The 24,674-nt window shown below is 42.6% G+C and overlaps 1 protein-coding gene across 4 annotated transcripts in view; it reads right to left on the reverse strand.

The window, feature by feature from the left end:
• PUS7 (pseudouridine synthase 7) overlaps positions 1-24,674 on the reverse strand; it is an 86,175-nt gene that overhangs the window by 18,971 nt on the left and 42,530 nt on the right. For all 4 annotated transcript variants that reach the window (XM_073573619.1, XM_073573620.1, XM_073573617.1 and 1 more), the window contains 7 exons: positions 21,590-21,667; positions 18,545-18,673; positions 17,806-17,931; positions 17,650-17,711; positions 13,653-13,813; positions 9,786-9,912; positions 8,404-8,505 (listed from right to left, as the gene is read on the reverse strand). In XM_073573619.1, coding sequence (XP_073429720.1) covers positions 8,404-8,505; positions 9,786-9,912; positions 13,653-13,813; positions 17,650-17,711; positions 17,806-17,931; positions 18,545-18,673; positions 21,590-21,667 — 785 coding nt within the window. The remainder of the gene's footprint in view (positions 1-8,403; positions 8,506-9,785; positions 9,913-13,652; positions 13,814-17,649; positions 17,712-17,805; positions 17,932-18,544; positions 18,674-21,589; positions 21,668-24,674) is intronic.

Raw genomic sequence — 24,674 nt, forward strand, 5'->3', positions numbered from 1 at the left:
TCACAGAGGATTCATTTTGTGAGGTAAAATATTTCACTGTTTTTAAACGATATTTTACCTCACAAAATGTATCCTCTGCGATCTCCTGCTGTAATGTCAGAACTGTCTTTTGCTTCCTCCCCTGCCAAGGAGCTGTGGTATGTTCTGTACACTGTCAGACACAGGGGTGAGAGAGACAGAGCACAGGGGGGAGACAGCTCAAATGGGACAGCACATGAGGGGAGAACACAGCACAAGGAGACAGCAGACAAGGGGGGTAGCACATGGGGTAGACAGGTCAAAGAAGAGAACACAGATGGGAGAAGTCAGCACATGAGGAAAGAGAGAGTGGATAGGTGGGTGAGCACATGGGGGGGGGGGGAGGAATTCTCAACGCTGCAAAGCCTGCCCCCATCGTGACATTACCGCCCTCCCGATGCAATAGCTTCGGGCCTCCATCTAGTATATACATAATTTGCAGAAAAATAATATCACATGGAGACAAGAGAATAGAGGATGAACCAGACTCAGAAGCAAAGTACAGAAAAGTACAGAAACCATAAGACCTAAAGAATTAATCATGCCAGTAATGGATATCACACAGCTTAAAGGGGTTGTCCAGTCTAAACTGATAAGTCTGCAGTTGCTCTGTGCAAGATGGGACAGGAGGGTGTGTATGCATTATTCATACCCCGTCCAATGCCCATTCAACGGGCGTAGCCTCGCTCTATAACACCTGCATTGAGAGAGGTCTTGCCCTGTCTAGTGACCCGGCCATCTAGTGAGCGTGGCCAACTAGATGGCGCGGCCTAGCTCTATACAAATGTATTACAGCAGGGGAAAATAGAAAGGAGTATCCACCGCACTCTCAAAGTCAAGATATGTTCAAGATACTTTATTGACTAGTACACATCAAAGACGCATGAACAGATTAGCGCCAAAATAAGGAAGACGTTTCAACCCGTCCCGGGTCTTTATCACAAGGTCGCAGTATATCTGAATCAGTGAAATACAGAATATGGAAGCATGAGCTTGTTATATAGGGATAAATTAGAAGAGTCCATCTGTCTGGGGAATAGAAGAGAGTAACGCAGGCACATCCCGTGCCATTGCAGTTCACTTTGCACAGCAAGGGATCACAGATGATTCTTTTCGTGAGGTCAAATATTTCACTGCCTGTTTTAAACAATGTTTTACCTCTCACAAAGAATCAGCTGTGATCCCCTGCTGTCCTGTCTGTATACTCTTTTGCTTCCCCCCTGCCCAGGAAAGTGGCATAATTAGGCCATGTTCCTGTACACATTTATAAGATTATCTCAACACAGGAACATTTTATTTAAAACACATCCAATTGTGGAAATTATTATTATTCCAAGATCTATTGATTAAAATGAACTTTTGTTCGTGGGAAAACCCCTTTAACAGCTTATTTACATTTTAAGAAAAACATGGATTTCTCTGGAACAAGATCTCAGATTGCAGATATTAAGGTATTAATTTTAATCAACTTTTTATGACCTGCATGCCCATATGAACGGCTTAGGAGGGTTAATTCAAACTGACAGACTCCCTTTAAAAATGGGTCTTTGTCTCCAATCCATGAGACTCTGTACATGTCCTTAGTCTCATAGGTTTTACAGATCACATTTGGCTATTAGTCTATGGGAATCTGTGAGACATGGATGTAACTTGTAATTAGGAAAACACAGTATATACGTGCATAAGCTGAGTTTTTCAGAACATTTTTTTTTTGTGATGAAAACGCCCTCCTCTGCTTATACTCGAGGGTCCCAGAAGATGGGTCGGGAGCGGCAGCCGGCTGCTGTGGCTAAAGCCTGTCCCCGCTGATAAAGAGAAACGAATATTCACTGCGCTGACCGTGAATATTCATTTCTCTTTAATAGTGAGTCACAGCCGCCAGCTTCCTGCACCGGCCGGGTATCCCGTATGCGAGCTACGCAAGAGAATGAATATTCATTGCCCTCCTCTCCCATCGGCATAGAAACACGGGTATTTCATACCTGGTAATGTGTTTTTTCATGAGACATGACGGCACCACGAGAGAGGGGATCCGCCCAACAAGGACAGGAAACCTTCAAGATAAATGGGGCGGCTCCTCTCTCCACATCGGTTGTTTTACAGAGCACCAGAGGAACTCCGCAGGTTAGTGTACATATAAATAATACAGCCTTTATACTACTAAGTTTCCAACACCCAAGGGAGTGTATAATGCACCCAACTAATGATGTGATCAATAGGGAGGGAATATAAGGGTGCCGTCATGTCTCATGAAAAAACACATTACCAGGTATGTAATACCCGTGTTTTTCCATCATACATGACGGCACCACGAGAGAGTTACAGAGATATGTATTCTCTTAGGGAGGTTTCACTGCTTGTACCACTCTTCTCCCGAATGTGAGATCAGAGTTAGCAGATAGGTCTAAACCATAATGTTTGAAAAAGGTAGATGGAAATGACCAAGTGGTCGCATTACTGATTTAGTCGATGGAGGCGTCTGTTTCCTCCGCCCAGGACGTCACCATGGCCCTCGTGGAGTGGGCTTTTAGTCCCTCTGGAACAGCCCTGCCTGCACTACTATACGCTAGCATAATGGCCTCTCTCACCCATCTAGCTATAGTTTGTTTAGAAGCTTTAAGGCTCTTTATTGCCCCCTGGTATGAAACAAATAAGGCCCTCCGTTTTCTCCAAGGTCTTGTTACTTCTAAATATTGCAGGATACACCTACTAACGTCTAGGCAATGAAGCCTCTCCTCCTTCCGGTTACTAGGGCTAGGAAAAAAGGATGGTAAGACTATCTCCTGTGCCCTATGGAATTTTGATACCACCTTGGGAAGGTTTGCTGGATCTAATTTTAACACAACTCTATCGTCCATGACCTGAGTGTAGGGAGGGTCTGCTGATAGCGCGTGTAATTCCCCAACCCTACGGGCCGATGTGAGTGCCACTAATAAGGCTGTTTTTAGTGTTAGAACTTTATCTGATGTTGTGTCTAGTGGTTCAAACGGACTCTGTCAGAGACGATAGGACTAAATTTAGATTCCAAGGAGGAGGAGAAGGGGACGGGACAGAGTCAGTTCTAGTACAGGCCCGGATAAACATGACCACCCACCTATTGCTTGCCAGGTCGCAGTTGAATAAGGCTGCCAGGGCTGAGATGTGCATTTTGAGGGTACTGACAGCTAGCCCCAACTCTAGACCTTTCTGCAGAAATTCCAGTACTGCCATTATCGGGACTTCTCCTTCCCATATTGGGCCCGAGGTAGATAAAAAATTTTTCCATATCCTTCCATAAATTTTTGTAGTCACTGGTTTTCTGCTACTGAGTAAGGTGGATATTAACTCTGCTGAGAATCCCTTTTTTTTTTTTTTTTCTAGTAGTGACCTTTCAAATTCCAGGCTGTCAAATGCAGCCCGGACTTCTGAGGTTGATTGAAGGGACCCTGTGTTAGGAGGTCGTGGTCCTCCGAGAGCACCAATGGGTCCGTCACCGACATCACTCTCAGCCAGTAGAACCATGGTATTTTTGGCCAAAAGGGAGCTATCACAATCACTGTGGCTTTGTCCTCCCTGATCTTCCTCAGAACTGCTGGAATGAGGCATATTGGAGGGAAGGCGTACAGGAGACCTGATGTCCACTCTATCCTGAAGGCGTCTACTGCCAATGGCCTGTCTGGACTTAGGGAGCAGAATTTCTGAACCTTCCTGTTGGCTTCTGAGGCGTAGAGATCTATGCTGGGTTTCCCCCACATGTGGACTATCCGTTGAAAAATGGACTCTTTTAGGCACCATTCTCCTTGCCTCAAGTGGTTCCTGCTCAGAAAATTTGCCTTCAGGTTGTCCACACCTCAGATATGCAGGGCCGATAATGAGAGGAACTGGTGTTCTGCCAGAGTCATGATCCTTTTTGCTATTTGCAATAAGGACTGAGAACAGGTGCCCCCCTGGTGGTTTACATATGCGACCACCGTACGGTTGTCTGAAAGGACTCTTACATGGTGACCCCTTAGGTGTGTCACTGTCAACAATCCTTTCAGTGCCCTTTCGATTGCTAGCAGTTCCTAATCGTTTGAGGATAGATTTCTTTCCTCCTGTGCCCAGTGATCCTGGAGCCATAGTGTGTCTAGTTGGGCTCCCCACTCCCAAGGACTGGCGTCCGTTGAGACTACCTTGGAGGCTGTGTATGTCCAGGGTACTCCTCTCGGAGAGGACTCTATCTGTAACCACCACCTGAGTGACTGGAGTACAGGGTCCGAGAGGGTGAGCTTCTGCTCTAACTACCCCCTGAAGCCTCAGGTCATTTTGTTGCACACACCACTGAAGTTCTCTTGTGTGGAACTGGGCCCATTTCACTGCTGGTATACAGGAGGTTAGGGACCCCCAACACTGACATGGCCCTTCTTAGAGTAATTTCTGTTTTTTTTAACGTTGTCACGATTAGATTTTTCTTTCTACTCTGGAAGGCGACACTCCTGCACCACCGAGTCTATTAACCAGGGCTGTGGAGTCGGTAAGCCAAACCTGCGACTCCGACTCCTCAATTTCCCTTACACCGACTCCGACTCCAACTCCGACTCCACGACTCCGACTCCCACACATATTGCTTATATTTAAGTGAAAAATTTATTGTAGTACAATGTGAACCTCAGACGTTTAATCATTTTTATGATCCAATAATCAAGATATTTAGATAGAACAGAATATATATTGGTGTACTACCCGGTTTTCATTCTTTTTGGTACAGATACGATATGGATAGACAGATATGACTAAATGGATAGATAGAGCAGATTTCTAATCTGCTTTTGCTATTGAAAACATTATCTATGAGCTCAAAAACCTTTCAGGTGATGCTGTTTTTTAAAAAGATGATCAGCTTTTGCAGCTGAAAAACGTATCCTCAAAAAACACAGGAAAAACGCTGTGTGTGAATGTAGCCTTAGATCAGGAATAGAACAGCCATTTATAGGACATTTCATAACTTTCCCAAACTCCTATGAAAAAATATTCAGCACATCCTGCATTGAATTACTGTACCCAATTTATTATATATTTTAGGAGTCGGAGTCGGTCCATTTTATACCGACTCCAACTCCGACTCCACGACTCCGACTCCACAGCCCTGCTATTAACCCTAAAAAATTCTGGATCATTGCTGGTTCCAGTTTGGATTTTTGAGGTTCAGCTGCCATCCTAGTGTCTGTAATGTCACCATCACTATTTTGACTTGTTCTTGACAGTTAGAGAAATTTCTTCCCACTATCAAGAAGTCGTCCGATATGGTATCACTAGAGTATCTTTTTCCCTGAGATGCACTGTGACCTCTGCAATTAATTTTGTGAAGACTCGAGGGGCTATCGCTACCTCAAAGGACAGAGCCCTGTACTGAAAGTGACACCAATGAGACCTCATCTGGACCGCCACCCTTCATCAGGGCCGTTCCATAGTGCCTGGCTCAACAGGGAGGGTACGCCAACATAGTCTCCGAGGAGTTTTAATTCTGCCTGGGCACCCATGTGCCTCACAGGCTGCATGGCCACCATACGTTGACAGGGAGGGAGCACAGAAAGTAGCCTCTGTGGACTTCTATGGGGTACGATGGCATCAGGGAGGGTACAATGGATGTGGCCTCCGAGGCGCTAACATCACCAGGGTATTTGCCTCAAGGGCTTGGCCATGCACTTGCTCAGGGGGGGGGCATAGGAATATATGGCCCCCGAGGCGACTACCGGTACCTGTGATGGGTGTAGCAGACCAGTGCCTGCCAGTAGTCACCCAACCCAGGCATCCTCTTCTTTCTTCCAGAGTCTTCTTGAGGTTTCATCTTGAGGGTTCCCTATCAAGGACAGGAAACCAACTGATGCGGAGAGAGGAGCCGCCCCTTTTATCTTGAAGGTTTCCTGTCCTTGTTGGGCGGATCCCCTCTATCGTGGTGCCGTCATGTATGATGGAGAAAGCAGTGAATATTCATTCTCTTAAGTAGCGGGCACAGGTGATCGCCCTGCAGCTGCTGGCACCGAAACAAGAAGCTGCTAGCTATGGCAGGGACGGCAAGTAGGATTTTTTTTTTTTTAAAACGTTTTTCTGATCGGGACCATACATACCAGAATAGTGATGAAGAGCCAAACATACAAGGATAGGGATGAGGAGCCATGCATACCAGGATAGGAATGAAGAGCCAAGCATACAAGGATAGGGAGGAGGAGCCATGCATACCAGGATAGGGATGAGGAGCCATGCACACCAGGATAGGGAGGAGGGGACAATGTATACCAGGATGGGGATGAGGAGGCCATGCATACCAGAATAGGGATGAGGGGACAATGCATAGCCGGCGGCTTATACTCTAGTCAATAAGTTTTCCCATTTTTTGTGGTAAAATTAGTTACCTCGGCTTATACTCCAATATGTACGGTACTTTGTACTTCAGCGCTCCTTCCTAGTTTTATCAGTTTTTAAGAGCTATATTGTTAATAGTTAATGCATAAAAAAAGAAGCTCGGGAAGTGAAAAAAAAAGGGATGAGGAAAAAAACTTGCAACTAGGAAGATATTTGCTGGGAGACTAAAAAAAAAACAAAAAAAAAAACAAAAGTTTCTCTCAGATAGTAAGGGCACCGTTACACCTAGCGATGCACCAGCGATCCCAACCAGCGATATGACGCGGTCAGGATCGCTGGTGCATCGCTAGGTGGTCGCTAGTGAGCTGCTACACAGGCAGATCTCACCAGCAACATCGCTGGGGATGGGGATCGCTACTTACCTGTCAGACGGGGCGATCCTGCGTCCTCCCGCCCAGCTCCACGCGTCGCTCGTCGGCGCCACAGGAAGCCCCAGCAGGAAGTGGCTGACAAGGAATGATCAAGGAGCTTCTCGCGCGATCAGCGATAACCAGCGGGGGAGCTGGTCGGAGGTAAGTATCACATGCACCTATATCGCTAGCAATATCGCTGCAACGTCACAAAATCGGTGACTTTACAGCGATATTGCTAGCGATATCGCAGTGTGTAACGGGGGCTTAACACTCACACATACACACAATAAAGAAAAAAAATCTTTCTTGCCCAAAGCTCCTTCTTGAGGATGTTCAATAGCCACAACACATGTAGGAATTGCCTAACAGACAGACAATCCCAGCATGTGTTGCGGCTGTTGAACAGCGAAGACACATGAAGCAGCGTGGACTCAAACATATTTTTCGAGCACGCTAAAGACACTCAGCGCTCAGGTATGCTTGGATAACACCTATCTGAGCACGTTCGCTCATCACGAGTTCTTATTCTTAGTGCATGTTATTTTCCAAGAGCATTCAGAACTGGAAGTGGTCCTATAATGGGCAACAATTCACTTAGATTGTTCGATAAATGTCCATCAATGTTTGAAACTTTTCTTGTACAGTATAGTTTTCACCCGTAACTAAAGTTTCATCTTGTGTTCAGCCTCAGTGTAAATTATAGCAGCAGCTTGATCTTTCATACAAATCAGGTGACACTAAGCCTATGAACTCATACTGACAGAGCCACACGATCCGCATGACCATTCAAGCTGCTGCTATAACTCACATTGAGCCTTGCAGAAAGACTGCAGACTTGATAATACAGAAATCCGCACAGGATTGATCATAGCATCTTGCCTTCTCCTCAGTCATCTCCCTCCCCAACAGCATCCTAGCGAACCTTGCTAGGCCTTCAATGTCTAATACACACAGCACTATGTCACACGCTATGGCCTCTACCACACACTGCTGCATATTCCACTCGCCCTAATATTAACCCCACCTACAAGGACAGTTCTAAATCAAATTCACTATTATGGCCAAAATCTGAATCGTGACAAAAACAGAAAATGTATATTAATATGATTAAAGGGAATCTGTCACCTAATCTGAGAGAAGCATAGAGACTCTAATTCCAGCAATATGTCACTTACTGGACTGCCTGCTGAAGTTTTCATAACTATCATTGTATTATTAGTCTGAGATTCTCACTAGTTTCCTATGAAACCTGCGGCCATATAGCTCTACGCTTCAGCTTTTTGTCTATGCACACTGTACACAGAAATCTGCCAATCAGTGATGTAGATGGTGTTACACAGAGCTCAGCATGCAGAAAACTGATTGATTGCAGCAGAAAAAAACTGATTTTATCACAACTGTAGCAAGCAGCCCTGTAAGTGATACACCTCTGGAATCAGGGTCTCTGCCACTGCATCATACTTCTCTTAGATGGGGCAGCAACAATTTGTGACCAATTCAGTTTAGTCACCCTGCCCCAAATGTAACTGAATGCCAGTACATTCTCTTTTGTGATGTGTGTCATTTTCAGAAGTGATCTGAGTGTGCTAAACAGTCCTGCCAGCTGGGAATGTGTCACCATAATGGACAAATCCATTTATTTCTTACTCACGTTTGTGCTTAGGATATATGACATCAAAGCCTGGCAGTGGCATCACTACATCGTGAATGGTGTAATTGTGAATATTACTTTCATCAATTACAATTGCAGTCGCTGCAAGTGCAAAAATATAGATTGAATAAGTTACTACCATATTAGAAGAAAATCAATACATCTTGAATCTAGTAGTAGACATTAACAAACAGTATATGACAATAACAAATTAACAATGACAAAGTATAATGATCATTTCAGGTCTGTTTTTAGCTTATGTGTTCACAACAGTTTTATTATTTCTACACAAGAGAAAGCGGTTAACCCCTTAACCGTTAGTGCAGCTTTCGTCACAATATGCGCAGCTCTTCAGTTCGTATGAATGGCTGCTGATGAGGAGCATGTGACCAGATCAATCAGCCTCCTCCAGTAGTAAAAGATATCACAGGCAAAAGCTTCTTTTCAATTGGAGGTGGCTGATGGACCGGTCTGAACACATGCGACTTCATAAGCAGCCAATGTATGGACATAAATGCTGGTCAATTTGTGATGAAAGCTGCACTAAAACCCGAGAGCGGCGCACTAACAAGCAAGAGCAGTGCACTAACGAAAGAGAGCGGCGCACTAATGAGAGACAGCGGCGCACTTTCACACAACAATTTTTCGGTCTGAGTGCGGTCTGTGTTAAAAAAAACAAAAAACTCAGACCAATGTTAGAGTATGTGCTAGTGCACAAGGGCTATTTTTCATATAGACCTAGAGTTTGTGTTATTAAAAAAAAAAAAAATATATAAAAAAAAATAAAACAAATTATAATTAAGTCTGGTTTGATTTTCAGATCAAACTTGTAGACGTAAAGAGCAGGCAGCTCCTGCACCCATTGGCTATGCAGATGGGCACAGAGCAATCTGCTGACGTGGCTAGTCTGAAATTCTGCGCCCATGTGAACTTAGCCTTAAACGCAAGTTATTTATCTCTATGCTGTATAAGGGTGCCTATACAGTTGAATCCTATTGACACTCACTTCCATTGTAAAGATTATACACTTGGATAGTTTGTTTTTTGTTTTTTTACTTGTGACAGGATAATAAAAGTGCTGTCTGCTATGTTTCGCTGTTCTGTCAAAAATAAAAAAACAGAACCAAGTAGTGTATTGGTTTTTAATTTGAAAAAAAATAAGTCAATGACAACAGGCTCCACCAGTACAGGCCTCCAGTCACACTCAGTTTTCAGTAAAAAAGCAAAACAAAAACAAAAATACGCTTCAACTTTATGGCAAAAACATGACGTGAAAATAGCCAAATAATCATTTTGCGTGTGTACACAATTCACATAGATATATATACACATACGCTTACAAATTGACATATCTAAAAAGAAAAAAAAATATTTTGTAATACCTCCTTTCAGGACAAGGTCTCCAGGAACAATTTTAAGTCCATACTCCTCAATTCTCTTGCTTACCATATTGTTCCATACATAACTCTGATAACTGTGTACATACATTAGTCGGTTGTTCCTAGGAATCTAATGGAAAATAGTAACATTTTTATTGCCCATTTCAAGTTTTAACAGCAAATGTCACAATTTAAAGCAACCAGATCAACTGCAGATTCCCTCCAAACTTTGGTCTCTGGATAGGTTAATTAACTTTTACCTGGCCCATCAATGCATTTTAGATTGTGAAAAAGATGATATAATACTGCCCAAAGTTTGCAAAGAAAATTCTTGTTACAACAAATATAACAGTCACTTAAAGGGAACCTGTCAGGTCCGATAACGCTATCAACTTGCAGATATAGGGATAATCTGTAGATTAGCATTATGCCCGACAAGCCTGCATGACTTAAAGCCAGCGGCTACTGGGAGAAATAGGCTACGTGCACACGTTCGGAAATGATGCGGAAATGTTCGCAACATTTCCGCAACTCCCGCAGCGGGTAAAACGCATGCGGAATTCGCATGCGTTTTCCCGCTAAACACCAGTGTTTAGCCATTGATGCAGCCTATCTCCCCAGTGGCGCTCTCCGGCATCTTCCGGTCCCAGTGATGCATTGCGCGAAGGATCTTTGTGACGTCAAGCTCGCGAGAGAGCAACGTCATCTCAGGTCATTCGCGCAAAGCATCACTGAGACCGGAAGATGCTGGCAGCGTGGTAAGAGGCGGGAAGGACTCCGGGGGCCATCAGAGGGTGAGTATATCCCGATTTTTTATTTTAATTCTATTTTTTACAGGATTATGGTACCCAGGGCATGGAGGAGAGTCTCCTCTCCTCTAAATCCTGGGTACCATCTGCACATGAAGCGCTCACTTTACGTATGGTGGGCATAGCCACATGTGTAAAGTGAGCGTTTTAATGCAATCCTATGGGTGCGGAATCGCCGCGATTCCGCACAAAGAATGAACATGCTGCATATTTTTCCGCTATGCGACTCCGCAGCGGAAAAATCCGCAGCATTAGCACAGTAATGCAGAATCCCATAGGATTGCATGGGATGCGTTTTCGCAGCGAAAACTGTAAAAAAAAAAACGCAACGTGTGCACATAGCCATAAAGTTCATTTTCTCCCAGGAACCACACTTTCAGTACAGTAGCCGGGCACCTTCATAATGCCATTAACCCTATAGCTTTCAGTTAGAATTCTATAACACTTGCCATGCTTTGCGTCCCCAATAGATTTCTATGGGGCCGCAAAAATTTGTCGAAGCACCGTATGCCATATGGCCGTATTTACGACCGTGAAAAAATATCAAGCTTGCTCAATATTTTTCACGGCTTACGGACAAGGCCCCACTGAAAATCAATGGGACTGCAAAAACAACGGACGCTTGCCCAGTGTGTTGATTTTGCGGTACACCGTCAAGACCGTATTTGCGGAACGCCGTATTTTTACTAGGACACTCCCATGTACTTCCTGTTTATCACTTTGAAGTTTATCACTCCATGCCTGCAGAGACACAAGATGCACCTGGAGAGAATCATCGTTCTCATTCAGGTATGTAGGGGCGCTGAAAAGCCCCCCCGCCCCTTCGGTGTAAAGGAGTTTAGGGGAGGCTCCAGGTTATTATGGGGGACAGTGGGTGAAGAGCCCTCACCGGCTCACGGTACTGTTGTTTTTTCGCTGTAATGGGGGCCAGACAGAGATGGGGTGTTAAAAGATAGAAAAATAGGGGTGGCAGAGAGTGCAAAAGAGGGGTGGCAGAGTGTGCAAAAGAGGGGTTGCATAGAGTGCATTTCTGTACAAAAAATTTTTGACAAAAATTTATTTTGTTAAATAAAATTTATTAAACAAATTTTGTAAGAATTTTTTCTTTTTGGGATCAGTAAGTGCAGCCGTTAGTTCAGATCTTGTGTGGCAGACAGAGACTAGATTAGTACTAACTACTTAATAGAAAATGTGAATGGAGTAAACTAACTTTTTTATTGTTTTTACACACTTTTGGTCCTAATAATCATTTGATGAAATGGCTGCCTGCTGCCAGGAGACGGATCCCTGGGGAAGACAAAAAATAATGCAAAAACCTCTCGAATTGCAATTGCAGCTGCAGCAGGGCATCCAAAATTAACTTGCTTATCTGAGGTGTTGATGGTGTTGTCCGATGGAGTTTCCACAGAAAGCAAGTGTTCTTGGTTAACTTCATGTTGTCGAACAAAATTGTGTAACACCACACACGCCTTTACAATATTTGTTGCACTCTCCGGTCCTACTTCCATGCAGCTCATGATTCACGCCACTTTCCTGACAGGATCCCAAAGGCACAATCAACGTACCTTCGTGGTCTAGTAAGTCTATAATTAAAGATCCTCTTCCGTAAATCTAAAGATTGTCAGGGAAAAGGCCGCATTAAATTTGGGGAGAGTCCAAAACCCTCATCCGCAACCAGGACATATGGAAATTGGTGATTGGTGTAGTCTGGTAATGCAGCAAGTTCGGGGACATTTAATTGGTTGTTCTTCAAATGGTACTCAATTCGAGAGCTACTCCAGATCCTTGCATCAGATGTGTTCCCATAAGCCCCAATGCTGACCATAACAAAATTGTAATTGCTGTCAGCAATAGCCATTAGTACAATTGAAAAATAATGTTTATAATTGAAAAATTTGGAGCCAGAGAAGGCTGTTTTTTTGACCCAGATATGCTTCCCATCCAGCGCACCGATACAGTGTGAAAACTGTTTGTTTTTTTTGGAAGTCCGCTGCTATAGCTAGCCAGTCTTACTGCTTTGGTGGAGCTAAAACAGTTTCCTTTAGGCGATTCCACAATACCAAACAGGTATGCGTAACTATCTTGGACACTGTATTAATCCCCAACAAGAACTCAAAATGAAGTGCTGAGAAACAGTTGCTTGTTGCAAGGAATCTGTATTTTTTTAAAAAAAGGGGGAGGTAGACATTAGTAATATATTATGAAACATTAAAAGCCTAAATTAGTTTTAAAATAAGGTTGTCATTACCTCAATGTCACAATAAACCGCTGTTCTGGAGAAATGCAGCGACGCATTCTGGTATCCTTAAATATAATCCAGGAACGCACCTCTGACTACAGCAAATCAAAAGTTGCCACGGACATACTGTAGTACGTAAAGAATTTCTCCGTGTGCTGTCGCAGGTCACTGTACAGGGAATGGAAATGACCCTTCCACGAGCGCTGCAACAGAATTGGTGCCCCCACAGCCTCCTTGGTGCAAGTGCTGCTGCTGCTCATGCGCTAAATGCTGGTTAAGCAACCAACACATAATCACATCATCTTCAAAACGCCTCGACATGTTCAGAAAACTTAAATCCAAAGTTTGCGACAAACAAAGGACACAGAACTCTGTACACTGTGAAGACCAGAAGAAAAAGGCACTGGAGAAAGAGCAGATTCTTTTTTTGAGGGTTTTTTTTTTTTTTTTTATTGTTCCTTGACAATTTCCTGTTTTTTTTGTTTTCAATTTTATTGACAATTCCCTTTTTTTCTCCTACTTTTCCAAACCAGAAAAACGGTGATCCGAGAAAGTTTTTGCAGCCTGTTTTTGTGGAAGACCATGAAAATTACGGCAATACGGGCCACAAAAAAACACGGCAAGTGTAAAAGAAGCCTTAAATAACGCGATCAGACACAACAGATTCCCTTTACAGCACTTCAGTTACAACATGTATGATAGGTAAAAGAGAATAAATACATGCCTGTAAAATCCAGAACCAATTATATGTTGTATAAAAACGCCTTCCAAAAACATGTAAATAGTTTATGTAACAACTGGTGTACATTCAAAAATACTCACTATGCCAAATGCTGTCACAATGTTTTTCATGCCATATTTAGAAAGCCCACGAAGCAGCTGACCTTCTACACAACGCTTAACAGGCAGTTTTCGCAGTGCAGCATCTGGGTCCTTTGTCTTTGCCCACTCTTCTCTGCACTGAACCAGATATCCCTTTTCGGCTATGAAAGTACAGTTCATAATGAGGAGAACCGTGATTTTCACACAATTACAAGACATAAATGTAAAGGCTTTAAAAAAACGTAATGAAGCAGAATAACCTGGCAAAAAAATCCTGCAGAATAAACTGGCAAAAAGCCTTGCAAAAGAAAACCATGTAAAAAAAAGTCATACAGAAAAATACCCTGATAAAAAAAACCCTTCAGAAGAATAACTTGACACAAAAGATCCACAGAAGAATACCCTGGCAAAAGAGCTTTGCAGCAGAAGACAATGTAAAAAAAAAGTCCTGCAGAAGAATACCTTGGCAATAAAAGCACTGCAGTCTCACGGTGAACTGTGGTAATCTCACCGGCTGGGCACACAGTCTCAATGACCTGCGGTAACCTCGATGTTGTCAACGATATCTGATGCAGGACTCGCAGCAGCTCATTCTCCTGTGGCTATCAGCCTAGACAGTCGCATCTTGGCCCAGTCCAGGTTGAAAACTACTTATCGCAGACATGGACTACGGCGTGGGACAGAACGTTAGACAAATGACGAATATGGCTGTTTATTATTTTTTTATTTTATTTTTTTTTTTTTTACAGGAGATGATGGCTTCAACGGAATGGGCATTAGGGGAGTATAACTGCTTTTGTTATTTTTAAATAAAAAAGTAAGTGTGGTTATTTCAAATAAAGGACTTTAGTCAAGCTGTGTGTTTATTTACAATATAACTATAGGATTAGTATAATGGAGAGGCGTCTTACAGATGCCTCTCTGTTACTAAGCCGTGCGCTTGATGTCATCGGACAATACAAAGGTGCCATCAAGCCCACAAATAGGAATCCCACTTGCCACCGCCATAGGGCAAATAGATGCATCTTTTCTGCGGCTTGTGGGCTGCTATTTTCAGGCTGGGGAGAGCCAATATCCATGGTCCTTTACCAGCCTGAGAATACCAGCCCCCAGCTACTTTCTTTAGTTTGGCTTGTTATCAGAAATGGGAAGGGACCCAATGCCATTTAAATAATGAAAAAAAAACAACATGGGAACACCTTTATTCTTGATAATCAACCTTGCCAAAGCAGACAGCTGAAGAATGCAGCCCACAGCTGTCAATTTTGCCTGTGCTGGTTATCAAAAATACTGGGGAACCCATGCCATTTTTTTAATTATAGTGCAGGCTGATGAATACTCTAATCAGCAGTGCCTGCTCTCGCTGTTACTAGCGGCAGCAGGCTGATGGGAGTAGTAGTCCATCAGCCGATGCCTGTGACCGGAGGTAAACTTTATATCTCTGGTCACAGCTGCAGGTTCTCACTGTCATCTGACAGCGCTCTGCCCAGTGGTATTAACCTTACTGCCGATCAAACCTGCTGGTGACAGCACGGGAAACACCCGGTGTTCAGGAGGCTGAACCTGAACAGTAACACAGACTTCCTGATGAAGTCAGTGTTCAGGGTCCGTGCCCAATCCATACATTTTGGGATTGAGCTTCTCTTTGCCTACAACAGGCTGCTCTCAGGTGAGCTAGCAAAAAGTTTAAATCAGTCAGAATGTTTGACAGCGGCATTTAACAGTCATAGGCAGCGCTCTGCTATACCAAGGCTGTTAAAGGGAATCTGTCACCCTTTTTTTTGCCCTATCAGCTGCCAGCATTGACATCAGGGGCTTATCTACAGCATTCTGTAATGCTGTAGATAAACCCCCGATGTAACCTGAAAGATAAGAAAAACACGTTAGATTATACTCACTGGAGGGGGCGGTCCGGTCCAGCGCCTCCCATCTTCATACGATGCGGCCCTCTTCTTCCCTTCCTGTCGTGGCTCCGGCGCACTGCTCTGCCCTGTTGAGGGCAGAGCAGAGTCCTGCAGGGCGCAGGCGTCAGGAAAGGTCTGGCGCCTGCGCACTGCAGTATTCTGCCTGCGCCGGAGCCACTACAGGAAGGGAAGAGAACGGCATCGTATGAAGATGGGAGGCGCTGAACCGGACCGCGACACCCATCAGACCGGACCGCCCCCTCCGGTGAGTATAATCTACCGTGTTTTTCTTATCTTTCAGGTTACATCGGGGGCTTATCTACAGCATTACAGAATGCTTTAGATAAGCCCCTGATGTCAATGTCGGCAGCTGATAGTCCAAAAAAGGGTGACAGATTCCCTTTAAAGGCAGATTCTCACAGTGTGTCAAAGCCATTATCTGCTGGGTATGAGACAGGCTCACCCTGTGATCCTACTCCATATAACTACTACTGGCTTTCTACTGTCTCCTCCGTGCAGCAGAGCGGTAACACTATACCCAACAGAGACAAGTGATGTCATCTGCTGGGGCGGTGCTAGTCCTACTGCACAACAGGTATAGTAACACCGCTCTGCTGCCGACTTACTACTATTCAGCTAAGCAGACAACAGATCAGACGCTGGGCTCATCGCACAGGGCACTGAGGGAGACTACACATGGGGGAGACACTGCACAAGGGAGGCAAGACAGGAACAAGCGCCTGAAATGAGCGTCACTGTTGACGCGTCATTTCAGGGCAGCAAAGGAAGCAAAGAGGAGCCTCATGATGCCCCAGCCACCCCTTCCCAATGATGCTGAGTTTCAGGGCGGAAAGGGGAGCGACACCAGTTTCAGCCAGCAGATGACGACTCATTTTAAGTATCTCATCATGCACTGGGATTCTCAAACGAATTGTCATAGAAAGTGGGTACTATAAACAGAACCCTAAGTTGCAGTACAGAGTGAATGGTAGGAAATTTTAGCATAACTTAATCACAAAAGTTATTAGTTTTTCAAGATTTAGATTTATTAATTGAAATTTGAATTTTTTCAACCATTCACTGCGCTTATATTTTTTTGTGCATTTTCCTTTCTCTGTTTGGTAGAATAAATGGTGTCAAAACACAATCCCTTATATGTCTAAGCCAGAGAAAAAATTAAAAAGTTATGGCTATTTGAAAAAAAGGGAAGACGAACTAAAAACACAAAAATGAAAACTGTCTGCTTCCTAAAGGGAATCTGTCAGCAGGTTTTTGCTACCTCATCTGAGAGCAGTGTAATGTAGAAAAAGAGAAGCTGAATCCAAGAATGTATCACTTAGAATACTGGGTGCAGCCATTCTGACACAATCAGTTTTTAGATTTAGCATAAAGCAGAGCTGAGAAAGCTAATCCCGCCCACACCAGACATGTACAAAGTCAACAGACAGTGAGGTGCTAAGACAATGTTAATCTCTTAGTGATAAATCCTTCACAGTTAGTAAACAACAGCATTTTGACAAGTGACACTTCCCTGAATTCTGTGTTTCAGCCTTCATCTACTGCTCTCTTCAATTTACAAAGCAAAAAGCGGCTGACAAATTCCCTTTAAGGGTTTAAAAAAACAACAACAAATGTTTAATTTATTTCATTAAAATGCAGCAAATTTCTAGGCATGGTGTGTTTCATCACAGACTTCTCTACAGAACTTTAAAAACACATGTACATGTCACTAAACATTTATTTAATGGCTTTTCGAATGGGTAGGGTGAAAAAATAAAAAAAACTGTACCCCCCCATCCCTATCACTTCCATGACTCCCTTCCCTATTGCTCTGCTAGTCTCTGTACAGCCCAGCCTCCTGCTACATGTGGGCACATGAGACGTCCTCACAAAAGGGAAGATTATACAGAGAATGGCAGATGACCAGGTAAGCGAGCAATGAAAGAACCAAGAGAAACGAGTGCTGAATGGGAAGAGGAAGGTGGGGCTTCTACATTACTTTTTGTGCCTCCCACTGGTATTGGTCCAACTTATAGGATTGAAGACATTTGTCACAGAATGGTTAAGAATTTTTTTCAGAATGGTCTCTATACCTCCAGGCCTTGGTTTCAGGATCAGGTCTATCATTTCATTCCAGTTACTCTGAAGAATAGCTCTTTAACATAAAAAAAAAAAAAAAAAAAAAAAAAAAAAATCAATACAATTTATAAAAAAAATAAACAAATATGTTATTGAATCTGACAACATACCTTCCCACCTGGTAGGTAGGAACAGCAGTTGTTCCAAATCTTTGCATGCCATAATAATTTATAAATCCAATATCCCTGAGAGAGGTCATGGCTTGCTCCACTTGTTCATCTGTTCCGGTAATATTTCTGCCAAAAGATGTTAAATATGTATATATTATACTTGTGTTTTAATAGCGTCTCCTTCCTCTTTTGCTTAGTTTTATCTCCTTTAATTAAGAAGAGCAGAGAAGTATAACTACCATTTTTTTTGTATTATAAGACACGCTTTTCCCCAAAAAATTTGAGTGTAAAATGGGTGTGCATCTTAAAATCCTAAAGTTGCTTACCGGGGTGCAGCTGCGATGGAGTGGGGGTCACAGGAAGACGGGTCGCCACTTCAGGAGGCCGATGGCGGCAGGATAATCAATGGGAAGGAGGACTCCGTTCAGCGTAGACATCTTAGGATAGCCCAGGGCCGGCAGTGGCAGGACATCTCCTCCTCGCAGCCCGAGGCATCGCCACACTCCTGCCGCCGCTGGCCTACTGAAGCTGCAACCCTGCCTCTTGTGGCTCGGCTCCACTTCCGCTGATACCATATAAATTACTGTAAAATGGGACTATAAGATCCACCACCATTTTATTTAAAAAATGTTTTTCTTATTTTCTGCCACAAAATTTGAGGTGCGTCTTATGGTTTGGTGCGTCTTATACTCCCCAAAATAAGGTAATTTATTTTTCTAGGTCTTATGAAATGTTTTACCTTAAAACAACTGTGAAATGATTTCCTTGGAGTTCACCCAATTTCAGAGGATTCTTCTGGTATGTAAAGTTTCCCAATTTGAAGTTCATTAAACATTTGTTTAAATGCGCTAGTCTTTGTGCGGTTATTCTGTAAAAAAAAAATTGCATGCGCAATTCAATATTATTACTAGTTAAAATGGTTATTAGAAAAACAGTAATTAAAATAATCATTATTATCATAGCGCCATTTATTCCATTGTGATTTACATGTGAAAAGGGGTATATGTAATAAAAAACAACTACAATAATATGAAACAATACATGTCAGAGACTCTTACAGGAGAGAGAGATTAAGGCGAGATGAGGAGGTGGTGTGTGATTGGGAAATGCTGAACGTCCGGCCTGTTAGGTATGAAAAGATCCAAGATAGGGCCAAGTCTGTGATGCCAAGAGATGAGAGAATCTGTAGTAAGAGGGAATGGTCCACTGTGTTGAAGGCAGGTGACAGGTCCAGGAGGAGGACAGAGTAGAGTTGCTTTGATTTGGCAGTTGGGTATTTGGTGACCTTAGTCAGGGCAGTTTCGGTGGAATGATGTGGTCGAAAGCCAGATTGAAAGCAGTCAAAGAGGGAGTAGAGGTGGGAGGCAGTTCAAAATAAATGTGTTGTTCCAGTAGTTTCGAGGCTAAGGGGACAAGTGATATGGGGCGAGACAGAGATGAATGGTTCAAGGGAGGGCTTTTTGAGGATGGGAGCGATCTTGAAGCATGAGGGGAAGACACCAGTTGTTAGTGACAAGTTGAAGAGATGGGTTACGGTTGGGATGAAAACGGTGGTGAGGTTTGGTATGAGGTGAGACGGGATCGGGTCAAGTGCACAAGTGGTGAGATGTTATACGGAGAGTAGAGAGGAAAATCTTCCGTAATGTTGGAGAAGCTGGTTTTGGAGCAGGGGGGCTGAGTAACTATGAGGAGGGGCTGTGGGTACTTTAGGCAAGAGCTTTGTCTGATGTTATCAATCTTTTGCTTGAAGAATGAGGCAAAGTCTTCACCTGAGTTGAGAGGGATGGGTTGCTGGGGGAAGGAGGAGAGAATTTAAAGTGTTGAATAGCTGTTTAGGGTTGTGAGACAGGAAGGATATGAAAGATGAGAAGTAGGTTTGTTTTGCTGCAGTGGGTGTGGACTTGAAAGTAGTAAGGGACTTTTTAAATGTGATAAAGTGATTGTTGGAATGGATCTTTTCCATCTCCGCTAAGCAACCCTAGAAGCCCGTCTCAGCTCTTTAGTCAGGCTGGTGTTCCAGGGTTACCTGTCGATTGTGCAAGTTTTGGTATGTGTGAGGTGGGCAACCAATTTGAGAGCTGCAGCTGTTGTGGTGTTACATTGAGTGACAGCAGCATCTGCATTGTCTGAGGAACTTATGTTTGCAAGACAGAGAAGGGATTTGGAGAGTGAGTGTAGATCAAGGTGTTTGAGATTTCTGTAGGGTGTGCAAGTTTGTGGTGTGGGGATTGTGCACCTTGAGAAGAGAGGAAAGAGAATGTAAGTAGGTTGTGTTCAGAAAGAGGGAGAGGTGAGTTAGAGAGGTAAGATAGGGAACAAAGGTGGGTGAAGATTAGGTTCAGTGTGTGGCCATCTTTGTGGGTGGCTGAGGAGAACCATTGAGTGAGGCCGAAGGAAGAAGGAGATAGAAGTTTAGAGACAGCTGAGTGGGAAGTGTCTATGGAAATGTTGAAGCCACACATTACAATATGGGGATGTCAGCGGAAAGGAAATGAAGTAGAAAGTTGGTGAAGTGGTTGAAGAAGGTGGTGGCTGACCCTGGGGAGATGACAGCTAGTTGGAGGTTCGAGGGGGAGTAGATGTGCATACAGTACACCTCAAAAGAAGGGAGAGTAAAGGAGGGTGGAATTTGGGTGAAGGAGCAGTTATGTGACAGGAGAAAACCATGCTTGCTGCTAGGGTTGAGGGTTTGGGAACGATGGAATCCACCACTAGAAAGTGCAGCGGGAGAGGCTGTGTAACAGGGGGTGAGCCAGGTTTCAGTGATGCCAAGGAAGGAAAGTTTGTTAGTAATGAAAAGATCATAGATTTATGATAGTTTGTTGCAGACAGAGCGAGCGTTCCATAGAGTTCCTATTAGAGTGCATGGGGAATCGGGGACTGAGTGAATGAGTATAAGGTTACAAAGGTTGCAGAAATGTGTGATACATTGTGGATAGGACATAGAAATGACTGGGGATGTGGTGAGGAGAACCAGGATTTGGATATATATCGCCGGCAGTGAAGAGGAGCAGAGAAAGAATGAGCAAGTGGGGGCAGAAGAGGGCATAAAATGGCTGTCTGAGATTGGAGATTTTTATGTTGAAGAACAGATCCGAGAAGACGGCTAGATGGATGGGGAAGATGGAGGAAGAGATGACCAGTTCATTACTAGGTTTAGGGATTAGGGGGGTTTGTACGAAGTGAAGGACTAAAGGGGTGAGCGTAAAAACAAACAGAAACATTGTTTACTGTGACTATGTATCCAGTTACCTTCAGTTCCCTTCTGGTTAAATTCTGGTTTAATTCATTGCAGTACACTTATGTGCTGCACTTAGGTAGTGCATTGGGCAGACTACATTATGCAGACCTACTGCTCACAATATATTTGCTAACAAATGCATTTAGCTATGAAACAGAGACATGGGGCCTCTACTCATCTTTATCAGATCTTTTAGGATTGAGCCAGATGCAGGATATAACACAGGCAGAGTATCTGGCCAGATAAGAAGAACCAAAAGACCAGATGTGACCCACAGTCCGCACTTTCCCCACGTATGCTCTAAAGGAATGTCAGCGATAGCTGAGTATAGCATAACGTAAAGCAGTTTATTAATGCATTGACCATATAAAAATAAAAAAATAAATTTGGTTATATGAAAAACTATGCACAGTTGTGTGAAAACTAACATTACTACTGGATTACTAAAAAAAAAACCTATTATTTACAATTATGTAAATAATGAAATCAAACAAAAGGAATTTGTGCAGCAAGTTCTAATTAGCTGATACAGAAATTACTTACTTGAGAACTGCAATTGCTTGAACAGTAATAGCCCTTTTGTCTTTGGTCCCCATGTAAGAAAATATGTTGGGTTTAACCCTGTATCAAAATGAAACATGACAAAAACATAAATATTCAATCTTACTCTTTAGGTGCATTCCATGTTGCCATAAATATGATCAAAATATTCAAAAGAAAAATTGGAAGCTACCCTGTTGACTTTTCATTGGATTATAGAAAGGTATGACATTAATTACTCATTAACATGAAACATGATCAAGGTCAGTTCTATTGAATCCCAAATTGGGATGTAGATTGGTAATTATAATCATGTAAATGTGTCTCAATAGTCAGCATTCAAAGCTTTTAGAAAATAAACTACACTGGGAAGGGGTACAAGACAAGGCTCCCCCTCGTCATCCCTCCTTTTTGCCCTGGTAACTGAACCATTGGCATGTAGGATGAGGGTTTCTGGCAAGATTACTGGTTTTACATGTGGATCTACAGAAGTGTATCTCTTTATATGCGGACAATATAGAATCTGCTCTTCAATTGGCTATAAATATTGTTAAAGTCTTTGGCAAATGGTCCAGCCTCCTAATAAATTGGGATAAATCTGTCCTATTACATTTGGGCCCATTACCATCAATCCTCAATGTTGGGTTGAACCAATTACAGATTTTTACCAAATTTAAATACTTAGAGATCATGATGAGTGCTAGGGCAGATAAATTCTTAGATCTTAACTTACTCCCGTTTATGGGTAAATTTCAGAGTAAAATAGATGCATGGTGCAGTCTTTCCCCAGTCGTATTAGTAGGGGTAGCCTAATTAAAATGGTTCTCGTGCTACAGTTATATGTAGTGCATAACTCCCAAGTACGGACTCACATGAGATACTTTCATAAAATACATACTCTTTTATGGAACTTCTATGGAAGAAAAAACATCCGAGTATCAAATTAGAGACACTTTGCTGGGATAAAGATATGGAAGAGTTGGCAATTCCAGACCCATGGTTATATTACATTGATTATCTTTTGCAACATTTTCACATGTGGGCTCAGAAAGACAGTTTGGGCTAATCAAAGGGTTTGATCTTACAGGAATCGATTTGGAGCTCCACACTTAGTGCTTTAGAAATAGGATTACCAACAGATGATAGTTTTAGATCCTCCTCTGCAGCCATGATGTATATTGTATGGGATAGGGGGAATGATTTTACCAAATTCACTCCAATCTGGAATAACCCCTTCTTACCTGAAATCTTAAAATTAAAAGACTTCACACATTGTGGAAAAACTTGAGCAGTTTTTCAGGATAATGTATGGCGCATGTCGTGTCTTCCTTTGATGTGGGCTTTGTCGCTAAGCCCACATCTTTCCCCACACGACAGATGTTTTGAACGGCTGACATGTGCCCCTAACAGCCGCAGGTGGAATTGCGATCCACCCACAGCTGTTAACTTGTTAAATGCTGTGGTCAGTCTCTGACAGTGGTATTTAATGTGATCGAGCTGGAAGCGCGTCACTAATCCCGCCCATCGGCGCCCATATCACATGACCGCGGGTAGCCGATGGGTTGGCATGACAACCCGGTGAGTCTGCAGAAGACCCCTGTGGTTGCTCATAGCAATTGAGCATTTCTGCTACACTCAGGAGATCTGATCATTGTCTGTGTAGCAGAGATGATCGGATTATCGCAGCATTTAGTGTCCCATGGAGACTATTGATCCAAGTGAAAAGTAAAAAAAAGATATTTAAAAATAATAAAAAAATAAAAATCTAAAAGTTTAAATCACCCCCCTTTTGCCCCATTCAAAATAAAACAATTATGAAAAAAAAAAAACCATATTTGGTATCGCCGCATTCAGAATCGCCCGATCTATCAATATAAAAAGAATTAAGCCAAATGGTAAACGGCGTAGCAAAGAAAAAGTCAAACAGCCACAATTACGTTATTTTTGGGGGCGCCGCAAGATTGCATTAAAATAACGGGTGATCAAAAGATCGTATCCAAACCAAAATGGTATCAATAAGAATGTCAGCTCGGCACGCAAAAAATAAGCACTCACCCAGCCACAGATCATGAAAAATGGAGACGCTACAGGTATCGGAAAATGCCACAATTTTTTTTTTTTTTTTTACACAAACTTTTGATTTTTTTTTCATTACTTAAATAAAAATGAAGTTTTACATGTTTGGATTCTATAAACTCGTAATGACCTGGAGAATCATAATGACATGTCAGTTTTACCATTTAGTGAACATAGGAAAAAAAAAAAAAGTTGTGGAATTGCACTTTTTTATAAAAATTCACCACACTTGGATGTCATTTCCCCATTATCCAGAACACGATATGGTAAAACCAATGGTGTTGTTCAAAAGCGGAACTTGTCCCGCAAAAAACAAGCCCTCACATGGCCATATTGATGGAAATATATAAAAGTTATGGCTCTGGGAAGAAGGGAAGCAAAATAAACAAAAAAACGAAGAAGGGCTGCAGCGTGAATGGGTTAAAAGCTTTAAAGAATTTCAATCAGACTTTTTGGTCTATCCCACAAACTTTTCTACCAATACTTGCAATTCAATTAAAGCACACCTTTAACACCCAAAAAAACTATAACCTATAATAGTTTGTGAACAATCAGTCACTGACATTTTCGCCTCCTCGTATTCCACTAGGGGGCTAATTTCACATATCTGTAAACTATTGTTGATTCACACCGAGACAAATACTATGGAGGTTAGATCTAAACGGGAAGGAGAGCTGGGAGATATTTCTTTGGAATATCGGAGAGAGATCCTTGAACTAATCCAAAATCTATCGCCTTGTGAATTCCAAAAATTCTCACAAATACATTTGTGCTCAGAAGTTTACAAACCCCGCCAGAATTTTTGTTTTCTTGGCCTTTTTTCAGACAATATGAATGATAACACCAAAACTTTTTCTCCACTCATGGTTAGTGGTTGGGTGGAGCCATTTACTGTCAAACTACTGTGTTTTCTCTTTTTAAATCATAATGACAACCCAAAACATCCAAATGACCCTGATCAAAAGTTTACATACCCTGGTGATTTAGGCCTGCACAGAAGTTGACACAAATG

This window comes from Dendrobates tinctorius, unplaced genomic scaffold (assembly GCF_039654945.1).
Source record: "Dendrobates tinctorius isolate UK_male_01 unplaced genomic scaffold, ASM3965494v1 ptg000035l, whole genome shotgun sequence".
NCBI lineage: Eukaryota > Metazoa > Chordata > Amphibia > Anura > Dendrobatidae > Dendrobates > Dendrobates tinctorius.